Source organism: Acomys russatus, chromosome 24 (assembly GCF_903995435.1).
Source record: "Acomys russatus chromosome 24, mAcoRus1.1, whole genome shotgun sequence".
Classification (NCBI taxonomy): Eukaryota; Metazoa; Chordata; class Mammalia; order Rodentia; family Muridae; genus Acomys; species Acomys russatus.
The window spans coordinates 10,103,163-10,124,812 of record NC_067160.1 but is presented as its reverse complement, the minus strand read 5'-3'; the positions used below and the strand labels follow the sequence as shown (position 1 = coordinate 10,124,812).

Below are 21,650 nucleotides of genomic sequence, written 5' to 3'. Positions count from 1 at the left end.
TGCAAATGCTATGTCCTTGGTCAGCCAAGGACAGCCAGAAGAAGGGGCTGGCTGCTCCCTGACCTCTGGTCTCAGCTGCACGACCCTGCCCCAGCCCCCGCCATCCAGCTGATCCCTGGGTGATCTGGGTCGCAGTTCAAAAGTTGACTTCAGTTATTTTGGGAATCCTTGGCATGGCCTTACTGAGGAGGTAGAAGCTAAGCAATCTGGAATTGTGAAGATCTGACATTACTAGTTGTGCCCAAAATAGGAGCCTGATGCGCCGTGTTGCATGCTGAGAGTGGCGTCAGGTCACGGCAGCCCCAACTGCCCTTAGATCTTAGCCATTTTCTGTCAATTGAAAGGAGGGTGGTCACCCTCTTTCCATAGGTGGGTTAAAATTTACTGTGAGCTCATCTTAGTTCAGAACGGACAGAAGCACACCATATCCACATGCAGCATGCTCACTCATGGTTTGATTTCAGATCCAAAAAGGGAAGGTCCATGGGAGCATCGACGTCGGTCTGTCTGTCATGTCGATTAAGAAGAAAGCCCGGAGAATAGACCTTGACACGGAGGAGCATATCTACCATCTGAAGGTGAAACTGTTTTCAGCGTCTGGCACGGGCAGGGGATGTGATTCTTGCCTGCACCAGTGGCAGACAGAAGTCGGTTTCCACAGCTGTCTTCCCTCACCCCCTGTTCCAGGTGAAATCCCAGGACTGGTTTGATGCTTGGGTCTCCAAACTGCGCCATCATAGGTTGTACCGCCAGAATGAAATTGTGCGATCACCGAGAGACGCGAGTTTCCACATATTTCCTGCAATTTCGACAGCCGAGTCCTCCCCAGCTGCTAATCTTTCTGTTGTGGATGGGAAGGTATGACTGCCCTGTAAGAAGGCAGCCTGGAAGTCGCTTAGAAATTCACATGCACACGTAACTCTGTCTCCTTTGAAAACCCCAGAAAGAGAAACACCCAGAAAACAAGTGAAATTGGCACTAGGATTACACACAAACAGAGGTGAGGCAGATGTGTAGGTCACTCCTCATGATAAATGGATGATGTCATTTTTGTGTGGCTTTTTAGGAATATTGAGAGGCATAGCAAGCATTTGTGTTTAGTCGGCACCTGGGAATTCTTGGGTAGTAATAAAGTGACCCTTCCAAAGTTCTAAAAGTGAGACTTATTTTCTTGCTTTGAGCTATAAGGTATACATGACCTAGGGAGAGGCTACAAAGTTCCCCTAGACTTAATGCAAGTCAGTTGGGGAGGCAACTGTGGTATCAGTGTTGTTCCAGTGAACACGTGCGTCAGGCAGATGACAGACATATCCCTAATCTGTCACATAGCCAAGTTCAGAGACAGTGTTTGGACACAAGTGACAAAGTGGCTCCAGACTCTGACCGTGCGCCGGTTCCTAAAATCAACACCTCCTTTTTTCAAACAATTGCCAGACAGGAGAAACTGCAGTTCCTTGGCATGTAATAAGATTCGTACTCTGTTGCAGAAAAGCTCAAGGTGTTTCTTGTCTGAAAGTCAAGGTTAGGGCACAGGCCAGGAAGCAGCTATTTCCATGTGTGGTTCCGTCATTGGGTTGCATTGCACAGGATAGCTTTATCCTTGGTATGCCTTTATCCCCACACTGAGGTCGGAGACAGCAGAGTGCCTTCTCTCTTCTTCCACAACACTTGGATCACATAGTTTCATTTCTATAGAGCACCGGAAATGTCACTGAGAAGTAGCCGGCCTAACAGACTGAGCTTCCTGGAGTGTTTCCATACTCAGTTTTTGTTATTTGATGGAAAGTACTCCCTAGCATATAAATTAAATCCCATTAATTGTATTTCACAAAGGCTCCCCAGTCTATGACGTCATTGTGGTCTCATTCCTGCTAAAGATTCCTAGGAATTGGGTTGACTGAAATACCAACCAGTTCTGAGATACAGGAGAAGGAGCCAGGAGGCAGAGAGAATGGGGCTTTGGGGACTTAGAGGTCCCCAAGGTAGTCCCTGCATTTCTCTGGGCCTCCTGAGTTTACATCACAGGGTACAATGAGTCCCAGTGTTAGTCCAAATTAAATGCGAACTGTATCTCAAGTGGATCTTTAAAAGGAAAACATGAATTTTTAATTCTTTGGTTTTTCCAGCTTCTGCCTGTATCCTTGGCACAAAGCACTGATAAAAGATGCATTATTTCTGCCCCTCGTCTTACTTTATTAAATAACTTGGGTGATATCTGAGATTGGTGGGACTGAAACCAAACCCTTTCCCTGCTGTTTTCTCTGGAATAAGAAAACTCTCCAGCTCTGGTTTCTGCAGAAGGTCTATTTCTCCAATTGCAAGTGGCACAGCTCAGAGCTCAAAGTCGCTGGGTGACAATCGATTACATTTGCCAAAACACAGGAGAGCGCCTTTATCTTCCTCTTGCCTTCCACACACCGGATCGTAGGATTCCTGACGAGTAATTGGTTTGTGATCCTGTGTGTAATAAATGAGACCAAGTTTGCTAACTTGCACACTATTTATCTCTTAACAACTTAGAAGAGACATAATCAGCTGTAATTGAGTATTAGAGTCAAACTTTTTAGGTCTTTTGAGATCATTTTGCTCCTTGAGATGCAAGTTTCTGGTTACCTTGCTGTTTACTGTATACCTTAGTATCCATATATTTTGTTCAACTTTATCTCACATTTTTAAAAAGTCCTTTTAGGCCAGATGTGGTGGCACACACTCTACACTCAGGGAGGCAGAGGCAGGTGGATCTCTGTGAGTTTGAGGCCAGCCTGGTCTACAAAGTGAGTCCAGGACAGGGACAGCCAAGACTATACAGAGAAAACATGTCTTAGAAAAACCAAAAACAATTTTTTTTTTCCTTTTGGTGGAAAATTCTATCAGCTGTAGGTAACTTGACAGGAAGGCCTTTTTAAAAATAATCTTCAGAATGATTTCTAAGCATCGCTGGTGGGGAGTGAACTGACAGGATTTTGAGCTGATTGTTAGGACATAGAGTGCTGCTGCACAGGAAAGGTTCTTAGACACGAGCCTTGGAGGCTGTAGTGAGGACCTTGGGTCAAATACAACCCTCTGAGCAATTCCAAGGGACTGCATGTCTGAGCTCTTGGGACCACGTGAGTATGGGTTGTTCCTATTATTGTTTTGTTGTTATTTTGAACATCTTCTTCACTGGATGATGGAGGTAGCGTTAATGGAGTCTTGGAAGCGTGCATGAATTCAGTCTTCGCTCGTGTAACTCACGTACTTCATCTCCTTGCTTGCAGATGCAGCCCAACAGTTTCCCGTGGCAGTCCCCTCTACCATGCAGTAACAGCCTCCCTGCAACCTGCACAACCGGGCAGAGTAAAGTGGCAGCCTGGCTGCAGGACTCCGAAGAAATGGACAGGTGTGCAGAAGGTTAGTTCCTACCCGGCAGGCACTTAGAGCGAGCCCTCGCCCCCAAAGCCGATGACATAAATCACAGCCCTGCTGCTTCCACCCTCACTACCCTGAGCCATCCAGCCTTCCTCTTTTTTCTTTTGTATCCCCTTCTAGAGCCTTCTCTGTCCTGTAACCCAGGCTTCTTTCTCCCAGCTCGCCCACTTCCTCGAAAATGGATCTGTTGAGGCTTCTGCCCTCTTCAATCTTTTCATCTCTTTTCAAGTTCCGTCTTCACTTGCCCCTCACTCTCAGACCGGGATGCTGCACGCTGTTCCCTCTCTAGGTCCCTTCCCTGCGTCCTCCTCTGCTGTTGTGTTGTCCGTGGGACGGTTTCCGGTTAGCACTTCAGAGTCTTGTCCTATTCTTACCAACCTTTCACTGCGATCCATTTCTGTCCTCCTGACCCAGACCCACTGCTCTTCTTGTTCCTGGCGGTCACACAGCCTCCTGGCTGCCTTAGCCAGTCTCCTGCTCAGTTATTTCATCCTTCTCAGGGGCTCCTGGGAAGTTGCTGCCTATGAGCCTGTTTGCAGACACTAAGCCAATATTGAGCAGCTAATATTTTTATTGTCTTCAGCCATGAAGCATAGGTACTGTTCAATTTCCGCATTCAAGGGGAATGAAACTCGTTAAGGTTTAGACATTTGCCCACAATTTTAGGACTGCCCTGGTGAAGGGGTTGGGATCACAGCCAACCTACATTTGGCTAATCGAGCCAGTGCTTTGTTCACTGCCCCCTTAAGACTGGTTGACCTTAAAGTCAGTGTGTGAACACCCTCCAGGGGCTCTTCCCTGGCTCTAGGGAGTTACTCCAAAGTGCTTATCCCTCGTTTAGTATTCTGGCCCTACCTACCCTTTCAACCTTGCCTACTTCTGTAGACTCAAGCAACTGTTGTCTTTTTACCTGAGTGTGTGTCCATATGCCCAGCTGCGTGCCTTTGAGCAGGTTAGTTTCCCAACCTGAAGTACCCTCTTTGCTCTCCTCCACCATTCTGTTTGCTAAAACTTGTCTGTCAGTCTTCTAGACCCTGTGGGAGTGTGGTGAGGGGTCTCTTATTGTAATCTGCCCTTGAACCCTGAGACCACGAACACTCTCTTTTCTCCTAATCTCTTGCTGCACTTAAAAAGAGAAAAGCTGTAGTTACCATTTGTCAAAGAGCATGCCTACTACAGAGATGAGTTTCAGTTCAGAAAGGGGGAATATCTCATATTTATTTCATTGGTTGAATTTCAAAAGACATAACATTCTATGGAACCCATTATATGTCTGATTTATAGTTCTAGCAGTTACGGTAGCTGGCTCTTCTGGACTTTTATGAATCCAGGCCTTAAATATATGGGGAAATTGGCTGGCTATTGGGGCATATTTTTTCCATAGAGAATAAATTTAAATGAGTAAAAGTCTATAGTAGATTTTAAAGGAGTCATTTCTTGCCACATAAACAGTGAGTTGGAGAACAGATATCTTTTACCAGTTTTTACTCTGTTCCGTTTTTCTGAACTTGACTTTGGCTCCATCCAAATCCAAGGCAGCCACTTTGTAAACCATTTTAGAGAAACAATAAGTAGACAGGCCCCTGGGAATAAAAACCACAAGACTGCTGAAGTTCCCATTGTGCCCATGAGACAAAAGCTGTGAGGACAGGAAAATATATACACATGCGCATGCGCACATGCACGCACGGACTCACGCGTGTGCACATGCAACTCGATATGTTAACAGCATCTGCACTCAGGGTCATAGTTGGCAAGGAAGGGCTTTGAAACCATCGCACCACCAGCAGCTCCCATGGTTCTGACCAAAGCGAGGTATGTTCCGTGTCACCTGTGAGGATCACCGTCATATACATATGGACAGGAAGTCATATCTACCACAGTGTGGGGCTGCGGCCCCTTTATCATCGTCACCACCATCTCCACCCAATTCTAACGTTTTTGTCTCCACTAGATCTTGCACACTGTCAGTCAAACCTGGTGGAACTTAGCAAGCTCCTGCAAAATTTGGAGATCCTTCAGAGAACTCAATCAGCACCTAACTTCACTGACATGCAGGTAAACGTGATGACTGTGGGTAACACAGCTTAAGACCCTAACGTAAAGCCTTTACTGGGCTACTCTATGAGTAGGCAAAGTGACGCTCAAAAGGAAATCATTAGCATCACAATAACATTACAATATTTATAACACTATCAATGGATAGTTTATAATCTGGAGCTGTTCATTTATTAAACTATATGTGTGTTTTACCCACATGTATATCTGTGCACCATATGTGTGCAGTGCCTGGGGAGTCCAGAAGAAGGCGTCAGATTCCCCTAGGACTGGAGTAATAATAAATGGTTGTGAGCTACTGTGTGGGTGCTGGGAATCAAACCTGGGTCCTCCATATGAATGAGTGCTCTGTGTCCTCCATAGGAACATCTGCTTAGCCCTGTCTCCGGCCCCTCTGGAATTATTTGTAGTACTTTTGAACATTTGGCATCAAATGTTTTGCATTCAAATATTCACGGGCTCATGTAAACATACCTGTTTGTGTCATTCCCCCATGTCTCTTTTGTGTCAACGGGGATGGCTTTGAAGTTTAAATTCTAGAACTTTCAGAAGAATGGCCATCTTTTAATGGGGAAAACAATGCTCACAGCCTCTAATCTTGTTTTCATTCCTTCACACTAGAAATGTAACATTCACAAGTAGGTGGTAGAAGCAGTTTTGGCTTACAGTATAATGGCCTCCTCCCTTGGCTGGGTTGCTTTGGGCTTCTAACAATTCTTTACTAACTTTCTGGGCTCTTTGTATGCGCCATCATCTGTGTGACCTTAATAATCCTTTGTTGCTTTTAACTATTTGTGTAATGTAGGCTAACTGTGTAGATATTTCAAAGAAAGACAAGCGGGTCACAAGACGCTGGAGAACAAAAAGTGTCAGCAAAGACACAAAAACACAACTGCAGGTATGGCTTTTGCTTCTCGCTGCTTTGCGTTGTCACGTTGAAAGCTTTGGTCCCTGTCTCCGGTCTGTACCAGCCCCTGCGTGTGAGGTTGAAGGTCATTTAACCATTTTAAACCCGTTCTTTGCAGGCAAAGTTATCTTTAAAAAATTGAATTATTTGTCTTAGTTAGTTGGACATGAGTGCAAAAGACCTTGGTCGGTAAGAATGACCCCATTTGGCCATGCAGTAAGATTTCTACCCTCAGTTACAACCTTTGAAACATTAAAACTTAGACAGAAAACCTCTTTAAAATCAAAGGTGGGGCCGGGAGTGGTGGCGCACGCCTTTAATCCCAGCACTCGGGAGGCGGATCACTGTGAGTTCAAGGCCAGCCTGGTCTACAAAGTGAGTCCAGGATGGCCAAGGCTACACAGACAAACCCTGTCTCGAAAAACCAAAAAAAAAAAAAAAAAAAAAATCAAAAGTGGTTTCTCCCTCCCTCCCGAAGGATAGAAGTGATGAGATAACAATTTAGTTGTAATATGAATAAATTAATTAAATAAAATCAAATCAAAGCCGAAAAGCTGGTGGGCAGGAATGTACGTTCCTGTATGCAGTGTTAGAAAGCTCTTTTATGGCCGAACTTTGTCCGGTTTTATCAAAGCCTTGTGGGAAGTACTGTAAGTTAAAATCAGCACCCCAGGGCATGAGTGATCACTATGATTCTGACCTCATAATTTATGCATTTCTGTTACTCTTTCTAGACTTGATTTGCTCCTGCTCTGGTTATAAAATTAATTCAGTGATCACTGAATTCTGTCTCAACTCTGAAATTCTGTAATTACAACGGTAAATAGTATCTGACTAACTCTAAAATTGAAACTAAAATCTCCATAGCTCATGATAAATTTCCTTGAAATAAAAGTGTTAATTGCAATAGATAGTTGTAAATGTTCAACTCTGATCCTCTTACATTACTGCATTTCAGTGATAACAGAATATGGTAAACGCCCAAAGCCCCTCATATCACAAATCATATTACTTCCTAAATATCCCTACTGTTCTTATCTTCTGTACAGTTAAAATTCAACTTCAATTTCATTTTTTTTAATTATAATATCAATGAACTGAGGTCCTCACACAAAAGTAAAATATCTACTTCAGTGCTCTTTCCTTTCTTCTGGATAATTAGTAAAATCCTTCTCCAATTCAGGCTGCATGGATAACACCCTATGCATTGTAATTCTGAACGTGTCAATAACAAACTGCTGGTGTGCTTCCTAATCTGATGTCAGTCATGATAAATTTTCACATGCGGTAAACATCAGTGTTTCTATGCAGAACGTCTGCATCCCATGAATGTAATTCTGTGTGCTCCCCTGAGCAGGATTCTTCTGTGGGCTTCCCGCTCTGTTCATAGGATGAGTGCTATAGGGAGAACATGCCGAATGATTTCACAAGAAACTCGCAAGATAGTCATTTGTTTTGCACTTACGATTTGTCTTGTTTCTTCTTAGGCTTTGTATTCATGGTCTCGTGGTTAAGAAGTAGAACCATTTTTACAGCCACAAAAACTCTTCTTTTAAATAAAATAATTGAAGAAGGCTAGCACCTAAGAACGTGCCCATTTGTCATAGATACTATTTCGATCTGTTTCTGTAACGCGTGCCACTGAACAGATTGTCTTGAGTGGACTGGCTCTCAGCAAATCTAAGCACAGTACTCCCTGGCTGTCTGCGGGAGCCGGAAACCCCCAGCACAAGCCCACTGGCTCCATCTTTCCCCTGGAGGAAACAGGATGTAGCTCTGGTTAATAACTGTGCAGAGAAATTATACGGATTGTGTGAGTCATCAGAAGACATTGGTGCAAGAGCAGGCATATCTTTGTGTGGCTTCTTGGAACTTCACGACAATGGCGTTCTTGCTTTGTTTGACCAAGTAGTGACACAGATGGCACTTGGGATTCTTGTCGAGGTGGGGATCTGAGTGTACCCCGTTCCTGCAGCCACTGTGCCTTTTCCAGAGGAGCAGATGCAGTTTTGAGTAGAAACGTAGATGTTGGATAGCAGTTAGCTGTTAGCTACTCCCAGAAAGCATCTGCTTCCACTTAGACTTAAAGGATGTGTCATTGGCTGGAGCAGTGCAGAAGCTGCTGTCATTCCCCCTTGAACATTTATTCTGCTTGCATAAGGCAGCAGCTCTTCCAAGAGCCGTCAGGAGCCTCTGTGACTAGAGCAGGCCTGGAGCTCCTTCAACGTGCACACCTGTTGGTGATGACAAGGTCACCCAGCACTGGCTATGACCAGCAGGAGCAGATTACTCAGCAGTCTTCTGCCTACAGAAAGGCATAACATCTATTTTTTTTTTTTACCATAGTAGATTAAAGGCTCCTGATTCCCCCTTCCTCCTCATCCTAGCTCTTTTTTCCTTCCCATTCTCCAAGCTTTTTGATGATGAGAATTCCATCTAACGGTGCCACACATTTGTTTTGAGTGCATTATCATCTCGCTTTCCAGTTTGAGAGATTCTCGCATCATGGCAACTCATTTTTTGTTGTTTGTAGCTTAAGTCACTGGCCAGTTGTGAAGGAAGCAGGCTGTGTGGCAGTAGTAGTTGGGTGGTGATCACTAGCAATGTTGATATTGTGTCACTGGGCTTTGCATCTGTCATCCTATAGTAGCTGTGAGCTTGAAAGAATTATACGGTAAATGATTTTTTAATTGACTCCAGGAAGTAGAAAATGAAGCCTGTGCTAAACAAGATATTTGATAACGAATTCTTGCATAAAGGAGATGACTCACCTTACCTGAACATGAAATTAAATGTTAGATTTGTTTGGTCATATTTGTACTAGGTGCCGTTGGATTGTTGCGCTCAGAAATCTGTTGCAGAATTTATGGGGTCAGCATTTGTCTTGAAGGTTATATAGGGATTAATTATCTTTAAAGAAAATAAGCATCTGGGTCTCCCAAAGCTCAGGGTTTTTTTTGTTTTGTTTTGTTTTGTTTTGTTTTGTTTTTTTGTTCAAATAAAAATCTCAATAACACCATATAGTCTAAAGTGCTATAGAAGAGAAGTGCAGTGGCCCTGTGTTATTAATAGAGTAAATTAGAGAAAGTCCTAGATAGCAAATAAAACTACCCTCCAATCACATGAAGCTGTCCTGGCCCCACATCCCAAAAATACACTGACATGCAAAGATGAGTTCTTCCTTTTATTACATTTAATGTAGAGATTTTGTATAGAAAACCTTTGTAGAAAATAGATGTGTGTGTGACATACATAAACATGCAAAAGATTTATGAAAGTAATTTGGAAATTTTAAAAGAGAATCAGCAATGTGAGAATTCAAAGCATTTACCATTCCATACAGATGACAGTAGTCGTGATGGTTTTTTGTTTTTGTTTTTGTTTTTGTTTTTTAATGTCAGATGTTGGGTTAGTTTAAGAAACTTCACTTTGGCTAACTGAAATGCAACTGCTGTTTCCAACCTTGAAGGCTCAGGGTCCATGACCCTGAGGTAGCACTGCAGAGCGAGAAGGAGGTGCCATTAGGTCTGTGCAGGGCACTAAATAGAACTTGCGTTCTCAGTGTTTCCCAGCTGGTGTTTTTAGGCATGGTCCCCCCAGCCCAGATCTAGTAGGACTGGCCTCCACCTTGGGAAAGTCTTCAAGTTGAAGATCCCATCAGTCTTTCCTAATGCTTAGTCCCTTCCAGCAAGCTTTTTGTTAAGGGGTTGAGTTGGGGACTAAAGACTGCTGTTTCTCTTCTCCTTATTCCTTTCTCTGAGTTTGGATGTTTTGCCTTTACATTTTACATAATTACTTTCCCCTGAGCTTGCCTGTTTTCTTTTCTACCTTGGATGCCTTTTGTCTTAGTACAAGGTGTCGTCGCATTTTTAAAAAGTGTTGCCCACGCTCAATTTACTTTAGAATAACAGACTCCTCATTGATCCGTTCATTCATAGTTCCCCATCTCCTTTTGGGGTAGGGATCATATTCAGGAAGTGGACTCACAGTGTTTGACTGATCTGCAGAGGATTCCTTGTCGCGTGAATGTCCCTTTGACCTGTTTCAGTGCTAGGGTGATTTTTTTTTTTTTTTTTTAAGAGAAGTCAATTACAGTTAAAACTTGTCTTCTCCTGTCTGATTATCTTTCATTCCCCCATGACTCCCCCCCTCTTCATCCCTACCCCATGTTTTTACCCCCCTTTCTTCTCCCGTCCACTGTCAGGAAGGGCCACCTGCGAAGGGCCAGTTCAACACAGCTCGGCGCCGGCAGAGGCTAGCGGCGGCAGTGGCTACAACAGTGAGTGGATTTTCATCTGCAAACGAGGAACTGTGCGCAAGGGGGACTTTGTTGTGCTGGTGCCACCAGTGTGTTGTGGATCACCTGTGCTCTACCCAGTTGGCACCACTTTGGAGTGTTCTTTGGCTCTCCTTGCATGGCAGGAATTGGATGTGGGTTTTTTGCAAACAAGAACTGGCTCCTAATCCCGTTTTTTTTTTTTTCTACTGTCATCGGGAGAAATGATTAAAACTCAAGTTTAACTGAGTATGAGAAACTGTGATGGGACTCTGAGATGGGAGAATTTCCTTAAATGGTGGTATTTTGTTTACTTATTTTTTCCATACTGATACCAGAGCCTTTGCTAACTGATTTTTGTTTTTCTAAGAAAAGTCATGTTATTACAGAAGTAAGGGGTGTGTGTGTGTGTGTGTGTGTGTGTGTGTGTGTGTGTGTGTGTGTGTGTAGCAGTATAACTGCTTGAGAAGGAGGTGAGACAGTAGCGAAAGGATAAGAAAAGGTAGATGTCATCTCTGTACAGCTACCCAAAGTACACATAGCAAGACTATTGGCTTGAACATTGGAAAATATGGTGTGGAAATTAAAAAACAAACAAACAAACAAACAAACATGAAGTTAGACAGTGTCTAATCCATATGTGGAAAGGCATTTTTTTTTTTACCCCCAAGAGGCAAAAGAATAGATAGAAGGACATAGGTAGACCAGACAAAGAACCGTGACTGTCCATGTACAAGACAAGACAGAACACCTGACCACAGGAATCATTGGCCAGATAAAAGTAAATCATACTGTTAATCCATCCCAAGATCTTGTTCGCTTAAAAAAATAGATTCCTGAGTTCATAGCAATCATGCATGCTAATTTTTATCTGTTACATATTTTCTGACTTAATAACAAATGTATTCTTGCTAAAATTAGGATATATTTCAAGGTTAAATTTTCTAAAAATAATAATGAGAAGGTTTTGATTGCACCATAGACTAGCTTCTGGACTGAGGGCTCTTGGTTTTCAACTTTGTGGTCAGCTCTGGTGTGATATGTACGTGCTTAGGCAGACTACAGGACAAATTACTTTGATTATTGAAACAAGTAGGGACTTGGAGTTAATTAGGGGACTGACTCCTACATTCATCGTTTTACAAATATTTGAGCCAAGTCATTACTGAAATTGCGCTTATGGCTCAGTGGATAATATTCAAATGCAAATGAACGAAGTCTCTGCTGCTGGCTCAGTGTCAGATTCTGACAGTAGACACCTAGCCAGCTAAAGGAATAAAGTCAAGAAATCCAAATACTCTTTAGAGAAGCAGCAATATCATAGTCTGGAAGTTAAAAAAAAAAAAAAAATCAGTTCTCTTGTGAAGCTGCTGATGCTTCCTCTCATAACGAGCTTCCAGGATATCAGGCGGGGAGGCAGCTGTGCTTTTTCTGGGTTTGGTGGTTAAGCTTTGCGTACAGTGAAAATAATAAAGTTAGGAACAGCACGTATTTGCACAGAGTAAGTTTATATTTTCTTCAGTTGGAAGCAGAGGAAAAGGCTTTTTAAAGTAAGAAGCATTAATGCCCACATCCCAATATAGCTGTGACCACAGAAATGATAAAATTAACTTAGATGATTCCCGGGGGGGGGAGGGGAAGTACTGTCAACACAAAATAATTACAGCACGAACTGGTGCTGGGTGGTTACTGGCCTCCTTAGGAGATACCACTGACTATGCCTAAGAGGCACTGAGCAGCATCCGCCACCGACCCCTAGCCACCATCCCCAACCCCAGTGGCCTGACTCAGCCTCCCCGTTTCTTTAGTGTCCCTGCTCTTCCCAACACTGACGTTAGCCTACATTTGAGCCTACCCTGTCCTTCTAGAAGCCTTTTGCCTAGAATCCTTTTATAGAATCCTTGTCAGCTTCATCATCATCCACTCAGGCATCTGGGGTGAATGACTTTTGTACCAAAGAAAATTCTACCTTAGGAGATGCATCCAAGGCTTTTTCTTGTTGGGCCTTAACTGGCACTCAGAATGGGCAGCTTCCTCCACTAGCCAAAGCTCATAAAACTTCAAGCTGGAAACACAGAAACACTGACCCAAACTATGGGAGAACACCAAAGCTCCCCAAACCAACAGTACCTCAAACGTATCCTTGAATGCAAACTGCAGAATACGGACGGGATTTCTCACCGCGGCTCACCTCTAAGCTTGCTATTATTAGACGACTGGCGTGCCTTCTTATATCACAGTCATTGCTACATTTGGGGCCAGCAGTTCTCCTCACAACTTTACTTCTCTTTTGACCTAATTTCAAGTGAGTTTTCAGGGCATCCCCTAACATTTTCATTCCATACTGCAGTTACCAGTATCAGAATGTTCCAGAACCAGGCGTCCTCCCCATTTTAGGGCTTCTAGGAAGCCTTGAGGGTCTTTGCTGAGGAAGGCTCAGATCCATACTGGAGAGGCTCAGCTCTAAGCACTAGGGGGGGCCGCGGGGGCGCTGGCAGCTCCCATTCTAGCCATCACTGCTGACAAGAAGATGGTTACCGCTTAAAATGTTTTCTGTCCAAATGATGTCCAAGTGCCAATGAATGAAAACTGAGCGAGTGTCCAAGCTGAGGAAATAGTCAGTGACGCCAATACATCCTGGTTTATAGTCTCTATTTTACAAATTCCTCAATGAAGAATGACCCATTCAACACGCTTTTCCTAATATAAAAAAATAACTATTTAATTCAGTTGAAAGTACATAAAAATCATTTTTAATTTTCCCAGAACACTGTCTGGTTGCAATTAGCACGGAGTTGATTCCCCGTGAGGCATATACAAAGCCACTTCTGTTTGAGGAGTCACTTTAAAATTCAGTTATGTTCAAATTATAAATTTGTAAATGATGTTGTTTCTTCTTGGCATCTGATTCCAGCATTCAGTAGAGAAGCCTTTATCACAGACAAGTGTGGGACTCTCCTGGACTCTGAGTGTTTCCACAGGGGCCCCTCTGCAGCACCTCCCTAGACTAGTGCAGCCCCCGCCTCACCCACTCAGAAGAGACACCTCGCTGCCTGCATCCTTCAGTCCTTGACCATCCTTGAGTGACACAAAGCCTTCCCGTGGCCCTCATCTCTCCCACACCAGACACTTGCGTTTGCTTGTCTTAATGTTCTTCGGTCTACTTTTAATCATTTTCTACAGAGACTTCATGTTTCTCTCAGTATCCCCAAAGGTCCTGTGACATGGCTGTCACAGAAGTACCCCAGACAAGAGTTCCAAAAATAAAGGAACCCAGCGCTCCGTTCTCTCAAATGACTCATTCCTGGGACAGGAGGAAGTTTTGAACCTCATAAGATAGACAGCTGTTGACATCTCCCAGCACAGTGTCACTGTCGCCACTGCTGGGGATAAAAGATAATGGCGTTGATACCTCTGGACGCCTCGGAGAACCTATGTTAACATGCTTAGTGTAGCTGGCATTAGTGGGGGAAGTTCCACATTTTCTCCCTTCCTCAGTAATATCCTCTTCCCTTTGATATCTTCCCAGATAAATTACATTAACAGGTGAACTACATCAGTGGGGCCCTCAGTCTAGTCATAGCTCATAGGCCAGATTTTTTTTTTTTTTTTTAATTTCTCTCCACCTTTTTTGTCAGAAAGAGCAAGGGAGAGACAAAGAGAGAGAGTGAGAGCCCTTTTATCCTATCCTCTCTCACTTATCAAATCCATGAAACTTAATTATAAAAAAAAACTTTTTTTTTAAATTAATAGTTTTACACACACACAAACACTCATTCACTCACTCATGCACCAAGGTATTGCCTCCTTCCTCCTATGGAAATATGCAAGTTAGTCAGAAAGAAAGAGCTAGCACTCAACTGTGGAAATTTCAGCTTTTATGGCATCTGTGGTATGGCTCCATAGGGCAGGTGGATGAACATCTGGGTAGTAAGATTAAGAGAAAGGTTACTGGTAGACTTGCTAGAAGAATAGTGTTTCCAGCTCCCAAGGATTCTTAGCCAGTAGCATTTGTCTAAAAAGGACAAGAAAGTACTTTGCCTTCACCCGGCACAAGCCTAGTCTTACAGTCATAGGACCTTTTCTACTTAGCGCTTTTCACTGCTTCACAAGCCACATGTGACAGAGTCGTGTGTAACACACAAAGGCAAAGGGCAAGAAAGACTCACATGGTATGTTTCATCTGTGAAGATATATTCTAGTAAGTATATTTTTAACTGACTGGGTCTCTTTAAGTCATTAGTGTATGTACTTTAAGTGTGCTGTTCCCCGCCCTGCCCCACCAGTGGCTATAGACCAAGGAGCCTTTAAGCATATTTTTTTATGTATTTATTAAGATCCTGCACAGGCCCAAAGAGAAGTGAACATAAATTGCATCCTGTGTGAGAACAGGCTCACAGATTGCTCTTTTCTTTTTGGGGACGAGTGAAGGTTCTGAGGTTATACTCTTTGTATGAATGAAAGCCCAGTGAGTCCTGGAAATTCTTGAACTATCAGAAACAAGACTCCCCCTTCCCAGCCCATACTGCTAGCAAGATAAATGAGGATGAGAATCTCCAAGCGCGTCCTCGTAAGGGAGCATGTTGTAAAGGACAGGAAGGGCCTTGTCTGGGCAGGAGATGGTAGAACAGGACATGGTGACACCTGAACAATTTATACCGTCCCTTCCAGGTTCCTTTCAGCGCCACCATGTCACCAGTGCGTCTGCATTCCTCCAACCCAAACCTCTGTGCAGATATTGAGTTCCAGACCCCTCCTAGTCACCTCACTGACCCTCTGGAAAGTTCCACGGATTATACCAAGCTACAAGAAGAATTTTGTCTAATTGCACAGAAAGGTAACACAAGAAGGTGTTTTCTTTGACAGTGGATAATTTGATAAAAGATTCGTTGTTTTATCTTTGTGTAGGCGGTAACAGCAGGATAAACTGGTTAATATGTCGGTAGGGTTCTGTAAATATGCAAGACAGTGTCTGCCTACTGGGACAATGCGTATTGTAACCTTCAAATTTGACTGGGTAACTTGTCATTGGAAAGGAAAGGAACAGAAAAACAAAAAAGGGGTTTCCTTGGCATCCCAGCAAGATACTGTCTCTAACCATCATTTTTTTCAATGTCTTTTAGTTATCTAATAACACATATTTACTTAATCTTAGGCAGGAAAAAATATATTCCTTTGTCAAACAAGTTTCACTCTTGTATTTTTAAACGGGGTCAAGAATCAACCAAGTGCCCTGCCGAAAGCTGCCGTGTGTCAATAACTCAGCTCACACAATGACGTCCATCTGGATCCTGGGCTGAGAGATGCAAAATGGCTCCCACTGCATTCCTTGCACAACGGCAGCAACACCTTGTGTTGGTTTTCAGCACACTTCATGCCTCATTGTAATGTATTTCACCCGAGGCTGCTGGTCATAAGTTTGAAAATATCCTTGACAAGGTGCGTTAAATAGAACATGTCATGCAAACCTGCTAATTAAGATCTTATATGGTTAGAATAAGACGTGGGTGAATGTCAGGTGGTGGTGGCGCACGCCTTTAATTCCGAGGCAGGTGGATCTCTTGAGTTCAAGGCCAGCCTGGTCTACAGGACAGCCAGGGAGACAGAAATACTGTCTCCAAAAAACAAAAACAAACAAAACAAACAAACAACCCCCCCCCAAAAAAAAGAAGAAGGAAGAAGAAGAAAAGAAAAGGTGCATATTGAAAACATCTGTGGAAACTTAGCAAAAAAGTATAATGTCAGCAAGGCTATGCTGTGGTTTTAACAAGAGCCACAGCATCTGATCGACTCTCTTGTCACTGTGATGCTCTTTAAGTTTCACATGTCAAATATTTACAGTAGAGTCAGCTATCACTTTCATTTCATAATCCTAAAGCAATCATTTTATTATTTTTCTATGGAGTTGTCTACTGATGCCATCTCCTAACTCCTTATAAGTACATTTGTCATTGTTTTCTTCAACTGGATTCTAATTTTGGCATCAGAGCCATTGGTGGTCCATGCAGGTCAGATTCATAGCCATTATTTTTGCCTCTGGGGTCGGTTGGCAGCTTTTGGAGAGAGATGACCCACAGGAGGATGCAGCACAGGGAGAGGATGAATCTGATGGAATCCCAAGAGAGCTTTGTTTGATAGGTTACAGCCCCGAAGCTTCCAGCCGGGGAAACTCAAGTCTCAACAGAGTTTTAAGGCCTACGTTGAAACTACAGGGGCCTCCCCAGCCCCCCGCAGATACGCAAATGCTCCACACAGGGGGACAGAATGGACAGGTCTCTGCCTTGACTGGACCCTTTGGAAAGGCATTATGAGGCGTTTTAAGAGCCAGCAGCAGGATTAAGCCCAGCTGACAACTGTTAGCTTTCAGCTGGTGGAATATTGCACAAGAATTAATGCATCGTGAGGCTGGGGGTGCAGTAGGCCACTATCTTGCCTGCTGGGGCTCAGGGTTCTGTCTCAGCACTGCAAAATAAAAAGCAACTGTCAGTCTTATCTCCGGAAGAGATTGTGAATTCTTTAGGTTGCTGACACCTCTCCACTTCCCGCTCTGCCCACCACCACCCTTCATTCTGGCCACACTGCTCTGTACTGGATTTCAATGCTTCTAGAAATAACCCTTTCCAAATAAGGAAATGCCTTTTTTTTTTTTTTTTTTTTTTTTTTTTTTTTTTTTTTTGAGGACTTCACATGCTTTTGAAACGCCATTAAAATAAAAATAGGAATTGTAGATTCAACCCTTTGTGGCTGAAACCACAAGACTGCCTCAGATTTTACCAAGACAGGTTGTTAGGTTTGTAGGAAATGAGGGGAGAGGTGTCGGTTTTAGTGTAGCTTTTAAGGGAAAGCGCCTTTGACATTGAGGCACTGCTGAGAAAGTAACATGGGTGCTGGTTTTAAAGGCAAATCATTTTCCACTCTAAGGAAACAGTCAGAACTTCTGTATCCCCTGCCTGGTTTATGTTGACAAGACTTATAAAGAGCTCTTTTTGGAGGTGCACACTCTGTGCAATGAGTGTGTAATAACTCTTGAGTTCCAATGGCACTTTAACAGGATATCTCTAAATATTATCATCAGACCTGACAAACAAAACCTGCTTTCTTTTTCCCCTCTAAAGATAGGAGTTAATGTCTAAGTATTGATGTTTAGAATTGATGTTGACATTTTGGATGTTGCTTCCAAAAATCTGTGTTGGCTCAGCTGGTATGAAATAGAAAAATTTCCATTTTAATTAATTACTCTTGCCATGTTTGTTTTGGGTACAGATACTCAGATTCTATTTAAGACTAGTTTTGGGGGTTTTTGTTTGTTTGTTTGTTTCTAAAGGCTGAGTGTTTTAGTTAGACTATAACCTAGTCTTTCTGGCAAATGTCTAGATGCCCGTTGGTAGCCCCAGAAGTTGGCATCCTGCGTGTGTGTCCCGCCACGTTCAGTGTTTGTTTCTCCCGTCTCTCCCCTCCTCAGTGCACTCTCTTTTGAAGTCTGCGTTTAACAGCATAGCCATAGAGAAGGAGAAGCTGAAGCAGATGGTTTCTGAGCGAGATCACAACAAAGGCCACAGCACACAGATGGCCAGGCTCCGACAGTCCCTGTCACAGGTAAACCCAAGGGTTGCCCTATGCATGGCCAACAAAAGGTGCTAGGCAAGGCTGAGGGTGGAGGTCAGCAGCTCTGGGGGTGGCGTGGTCCTCTGGCATTCTCCCAAGACATTGCAGAGTCAGTATTGAATTGTATTAGTTTTTCTTCTCCAAAAATGTCCATCAAGGTAAGACTGAAAAGGTACTTCAGAAATTGCTGAGCACATATAATTGTTATTTCTACTACTTGAGTTAATGTCTGGGGTCATTTGTCAGATAGCTCCAGATAGAAACAAACAAACAAACAAACAAAAACCCTACGAACATTCATATGTGATTAACATGGTTAAGGAATATTCTAGAATATATTCAATCCAATGGAAAATAGAACAAATCTACTAGGTCTTCTACTTCTTATATTTGCCACTTATATTTTAATGTGCTGAAAGTTACTAATTACTATGAACCTATTTCTTTTCTGATTTGCACTCTTGGGATTTTCTCCTGTCTGTTATGCTCCCTGGATTAAACTTTTATATTTTAGCATATGTCATATTTTGTCTTAGTAATAGTAGTCACACCTCTGTATGCCTCACAGTTGAGTTTCTGTTTAAAAACCCTTGAAAGCCACGTACTTCTTCCCCTGGGATAAGGATTTTCTTAGTCAGCCCTTAAATGCACTCAGTTTGATTCCTTTGAGCATGCAATGGTGTTATGTGACTTTTGTGTGAGAACTCAGTGTTTATATAAACTATTGTTCACTTCCTGGTGCCTTGGATCAGAGTGAAGGAGCCAACAAATCCTGGGTAAGTGGTTCTCCATGTGGGTCCAACCCTGCTTGAATATACCCACCCCACAGTCCCTAAACATGAGGTGTGAACTCTCATCACTGTGGTTCTTTTGTACCTGACCTGTCAGTGTTTTCACTATTCAGTCTCCTATGATAAAGGGTGGATCTCTAGGTTACACGTTCCCCAGCACCACAAATCACCACCAACTGAGGTGTGTATATATGTGTGTATATATGTATATATGCTACTTCCAGGGCCTCGGGGGCCTTGCTTCACCACAGCACATGCAGAGGACTTCACTTATAACTTTGCAGAGGTTCTGGCATCTGCTCTTGTCTACGATTTCGTTCGGTGCTCTGCTGACATTAATTGGTCTTCTGGATCATTATTGTGACTGTACCATGGCAGCAAAAAGATCAATGGTAGTCAGACAAACATGCAGATGTCATCGTGAAGACACATAAAATATACCCCAAGCCCCTAAGTATTGCAGTGTTTCTTCAGTATCTTTGATGATGGAAGCTAGGGGCGTAAATTGAACGTATACTGAGAAGAACAGAATTTGTCTCTTGCTTGCTGCTTGCTTGCTTCTCTTTGCTTCTTGTGAAGACAAATAATGGGCTTGATGTCTTCGGGGGATGACTAGGCTGATTGGATGCTTGTCTGGCATGCACAAACCCCAGCACCACATAAAACTGGGCAAAGTGGCACATGCTTCATAATGCCGGTGCTCAGGACATGGAGGCAGGAAGGCCTTGTGCCCAAGGCCTCCCTTGGCTGCGGAGTGAGTTTGGGGCCACCCTGGGACTCATGAAACCCAATCTAAAAAGTGGATAGAGACCTAGGATTGACTTCAAATGAATCTAGAAATGACTAGGAAGAGTGGTTGCAATGGTAGCAAATCATTTGCTCATTCATGTTTACATTTCACTGGCTAGATGTTATGCGAGACATGGACCATCATAGGCCTGGTTTCCAGGAAGCTCATGAGCTTGTTGGCAAGTCAGCACTGTCCATCCAGCAAAGAGATAAAGGGACCACACTGTTCCGTTCACGGCCGTGCTTGGTGGGACAGATTTCTAGGGTCATGGTTGTCAGAAAGCAAGAGGTCACTGAGCTGGAAGCACAGACAGGCACCTGTCTTCCTCGGGAGACATCTCTCAGGTGGTGAAGAAAGATGCAACACTAAAGAGAAGGAGTGGAATAAAGCAAAAGTGTGTCGGCTCCACACCTTCTGAGTTAAAATAGGTCCCTTTCTTGAGAGATACTTATTTGCATCTTAAGTAAGGGCTTCAGTAAATCTTTCTTGGGCTGTTTTATTGGCATTGTCAAACTTAGATTTTTTTTCTAACCAAAGGGCTCAAAAGAGTAAAAATAATCTGGGGCTATTAAGACTGTTGCACATCAGCCACCGGAAAACTCGATTCTTACACTTGCATAGCATAGCTTTTGTGCATGATAGTATCATCGTGTCCACCTATGCTCTCCATTTGGGCCAGTCAGACACTCACTGGCCACTTTTCCCATCATCACTGAGGTGGACTTCTGTTTTAGAAATCACCACAGCTTCTGTTTAGGCACAGTCTGCTCTTCTGTAGTGAATGGATGCTGATGTTTTGAACATTATATAAGGGTCTAGAGAATTGGTGAACTCCACAGGTAGTCATTACATGGCAACCAGCCCATTGAGGACTACACAAAGGATTAAATTTATGCTTCCAATGCTAAGGAAGGCTTAAAGAAGCTTAGGTACCAGAAATTGAAAATATTATAGCATTCTGTACATATAAGAAAGGTCAGTCAAGTATAGTAGTATGGAAAATGGATAAAATGAAGGCAAAAACATTAGGTCAGATTCACCACTCTAGCTAGAGACGGCCTTATGATACGTGAGATAATATTCCCAGACTAAAGAGGTTTCACGGTGGGTAGAGGAAGGACTGGGTTTGTGAGGCACTATGGAGTCAGCTTGGCCTGGCCATCATCTGAACATCTGCCATCCATTGAGCATCTGCCGTAAGTCCTGTTTGACAGATATGTAGTGGTTAAGATGCTGTGTTCTTAGTGAAGCTTTCCAGTACATATCATATCAATTCAATGAATGCCACATCCTCTTAACAGGCACATAGCATGTGTAGGAGGTGAGGTTAGCACTCTTCGCTCTGTGCCTGGGATAAATTGTTACTACCTTGAGTAAGTAGAAACTTGCAAGGCTGGAGATCAATAAATTCCTCTTCCCTATTCTATATGGACACAGACACAATGTAACTGTGTAATTTTACTTCTCTTGTAACACATCCTTTCACACCCATCACAAGCATCGATGTTGGACTGAGGTCTGTAGGACAGGACATTTTCTCTGGCATCTGTCTCTTACAGATGGCCTTATTTAGCGTCATCCCAATTGTGTATTATAAATCTAAGACAGCTTTGTCGCACCCGATTAGCAACACAGTCACACATTGGGGCCGAGTGAGTCTGTCTGCAGCATGGCATGCCCCATTTGTATGTTGCTAGTTTGGTTTCTCACCGCAGAATTTGTACACAGCTTGTGCTGAATACAGTGTGAATTGAATCCGTATTAATGTGAACAGCAGCATCTGACCCATCTACTCCACTGGAATTACTGTATTTC

General features: G+C 43.1%; 1 protein-coding gene across 6 annotated transcripts in view; it reads left to right on the top strand.

Annotated features, from left to right (window-relative positions):
- The window catches only part of Osbpl6 (oxysterol binding protein like 6), a 71,673-nt gene that overhangs the window by 24,833 nt on the left and 25,190 nt on the right, over window positions 1-21,650 (top strand). For 2 of the 6 annotated variants that reach the window (XM_051166182.1, XM_051166179.1), the window contains exons 5-11: window positions 465-578; window positions 688-858; window positions 3,258-3,390; window positions 5,363-5,466; window positions 6,272-6,364; window positions 15,321-15,486; window positions 18,112-18,245. In XM_051166182.1, the coding sequence (XP_051022139.1) occupies window positions 465-578; window positions 688-858; window positions 3,258-3,390; window positions 5,363-5,466; window positions 6,272-6,364; window positions 15,321-15,486; window positions 18,112-18,245 (915 nt within the window). Of the gene's footprint in view, window positions 1-464; window positions 579-687; window positions 859-3,257; window positions 3,391-5,362; window positions 5,467-6,271; window positions 6,365-10,577; window positions 10,653-15,320; window positions 15,487-18,111; window positions 18,246-19,006; window positions 19,031-21,650 lie in introns of all 6 variants that reach the window. The other 4 variants (XM_051166177.1, XM_051166178.1, XM_051166180.1 and 1 more) reach the window with 4 other exon arrangements.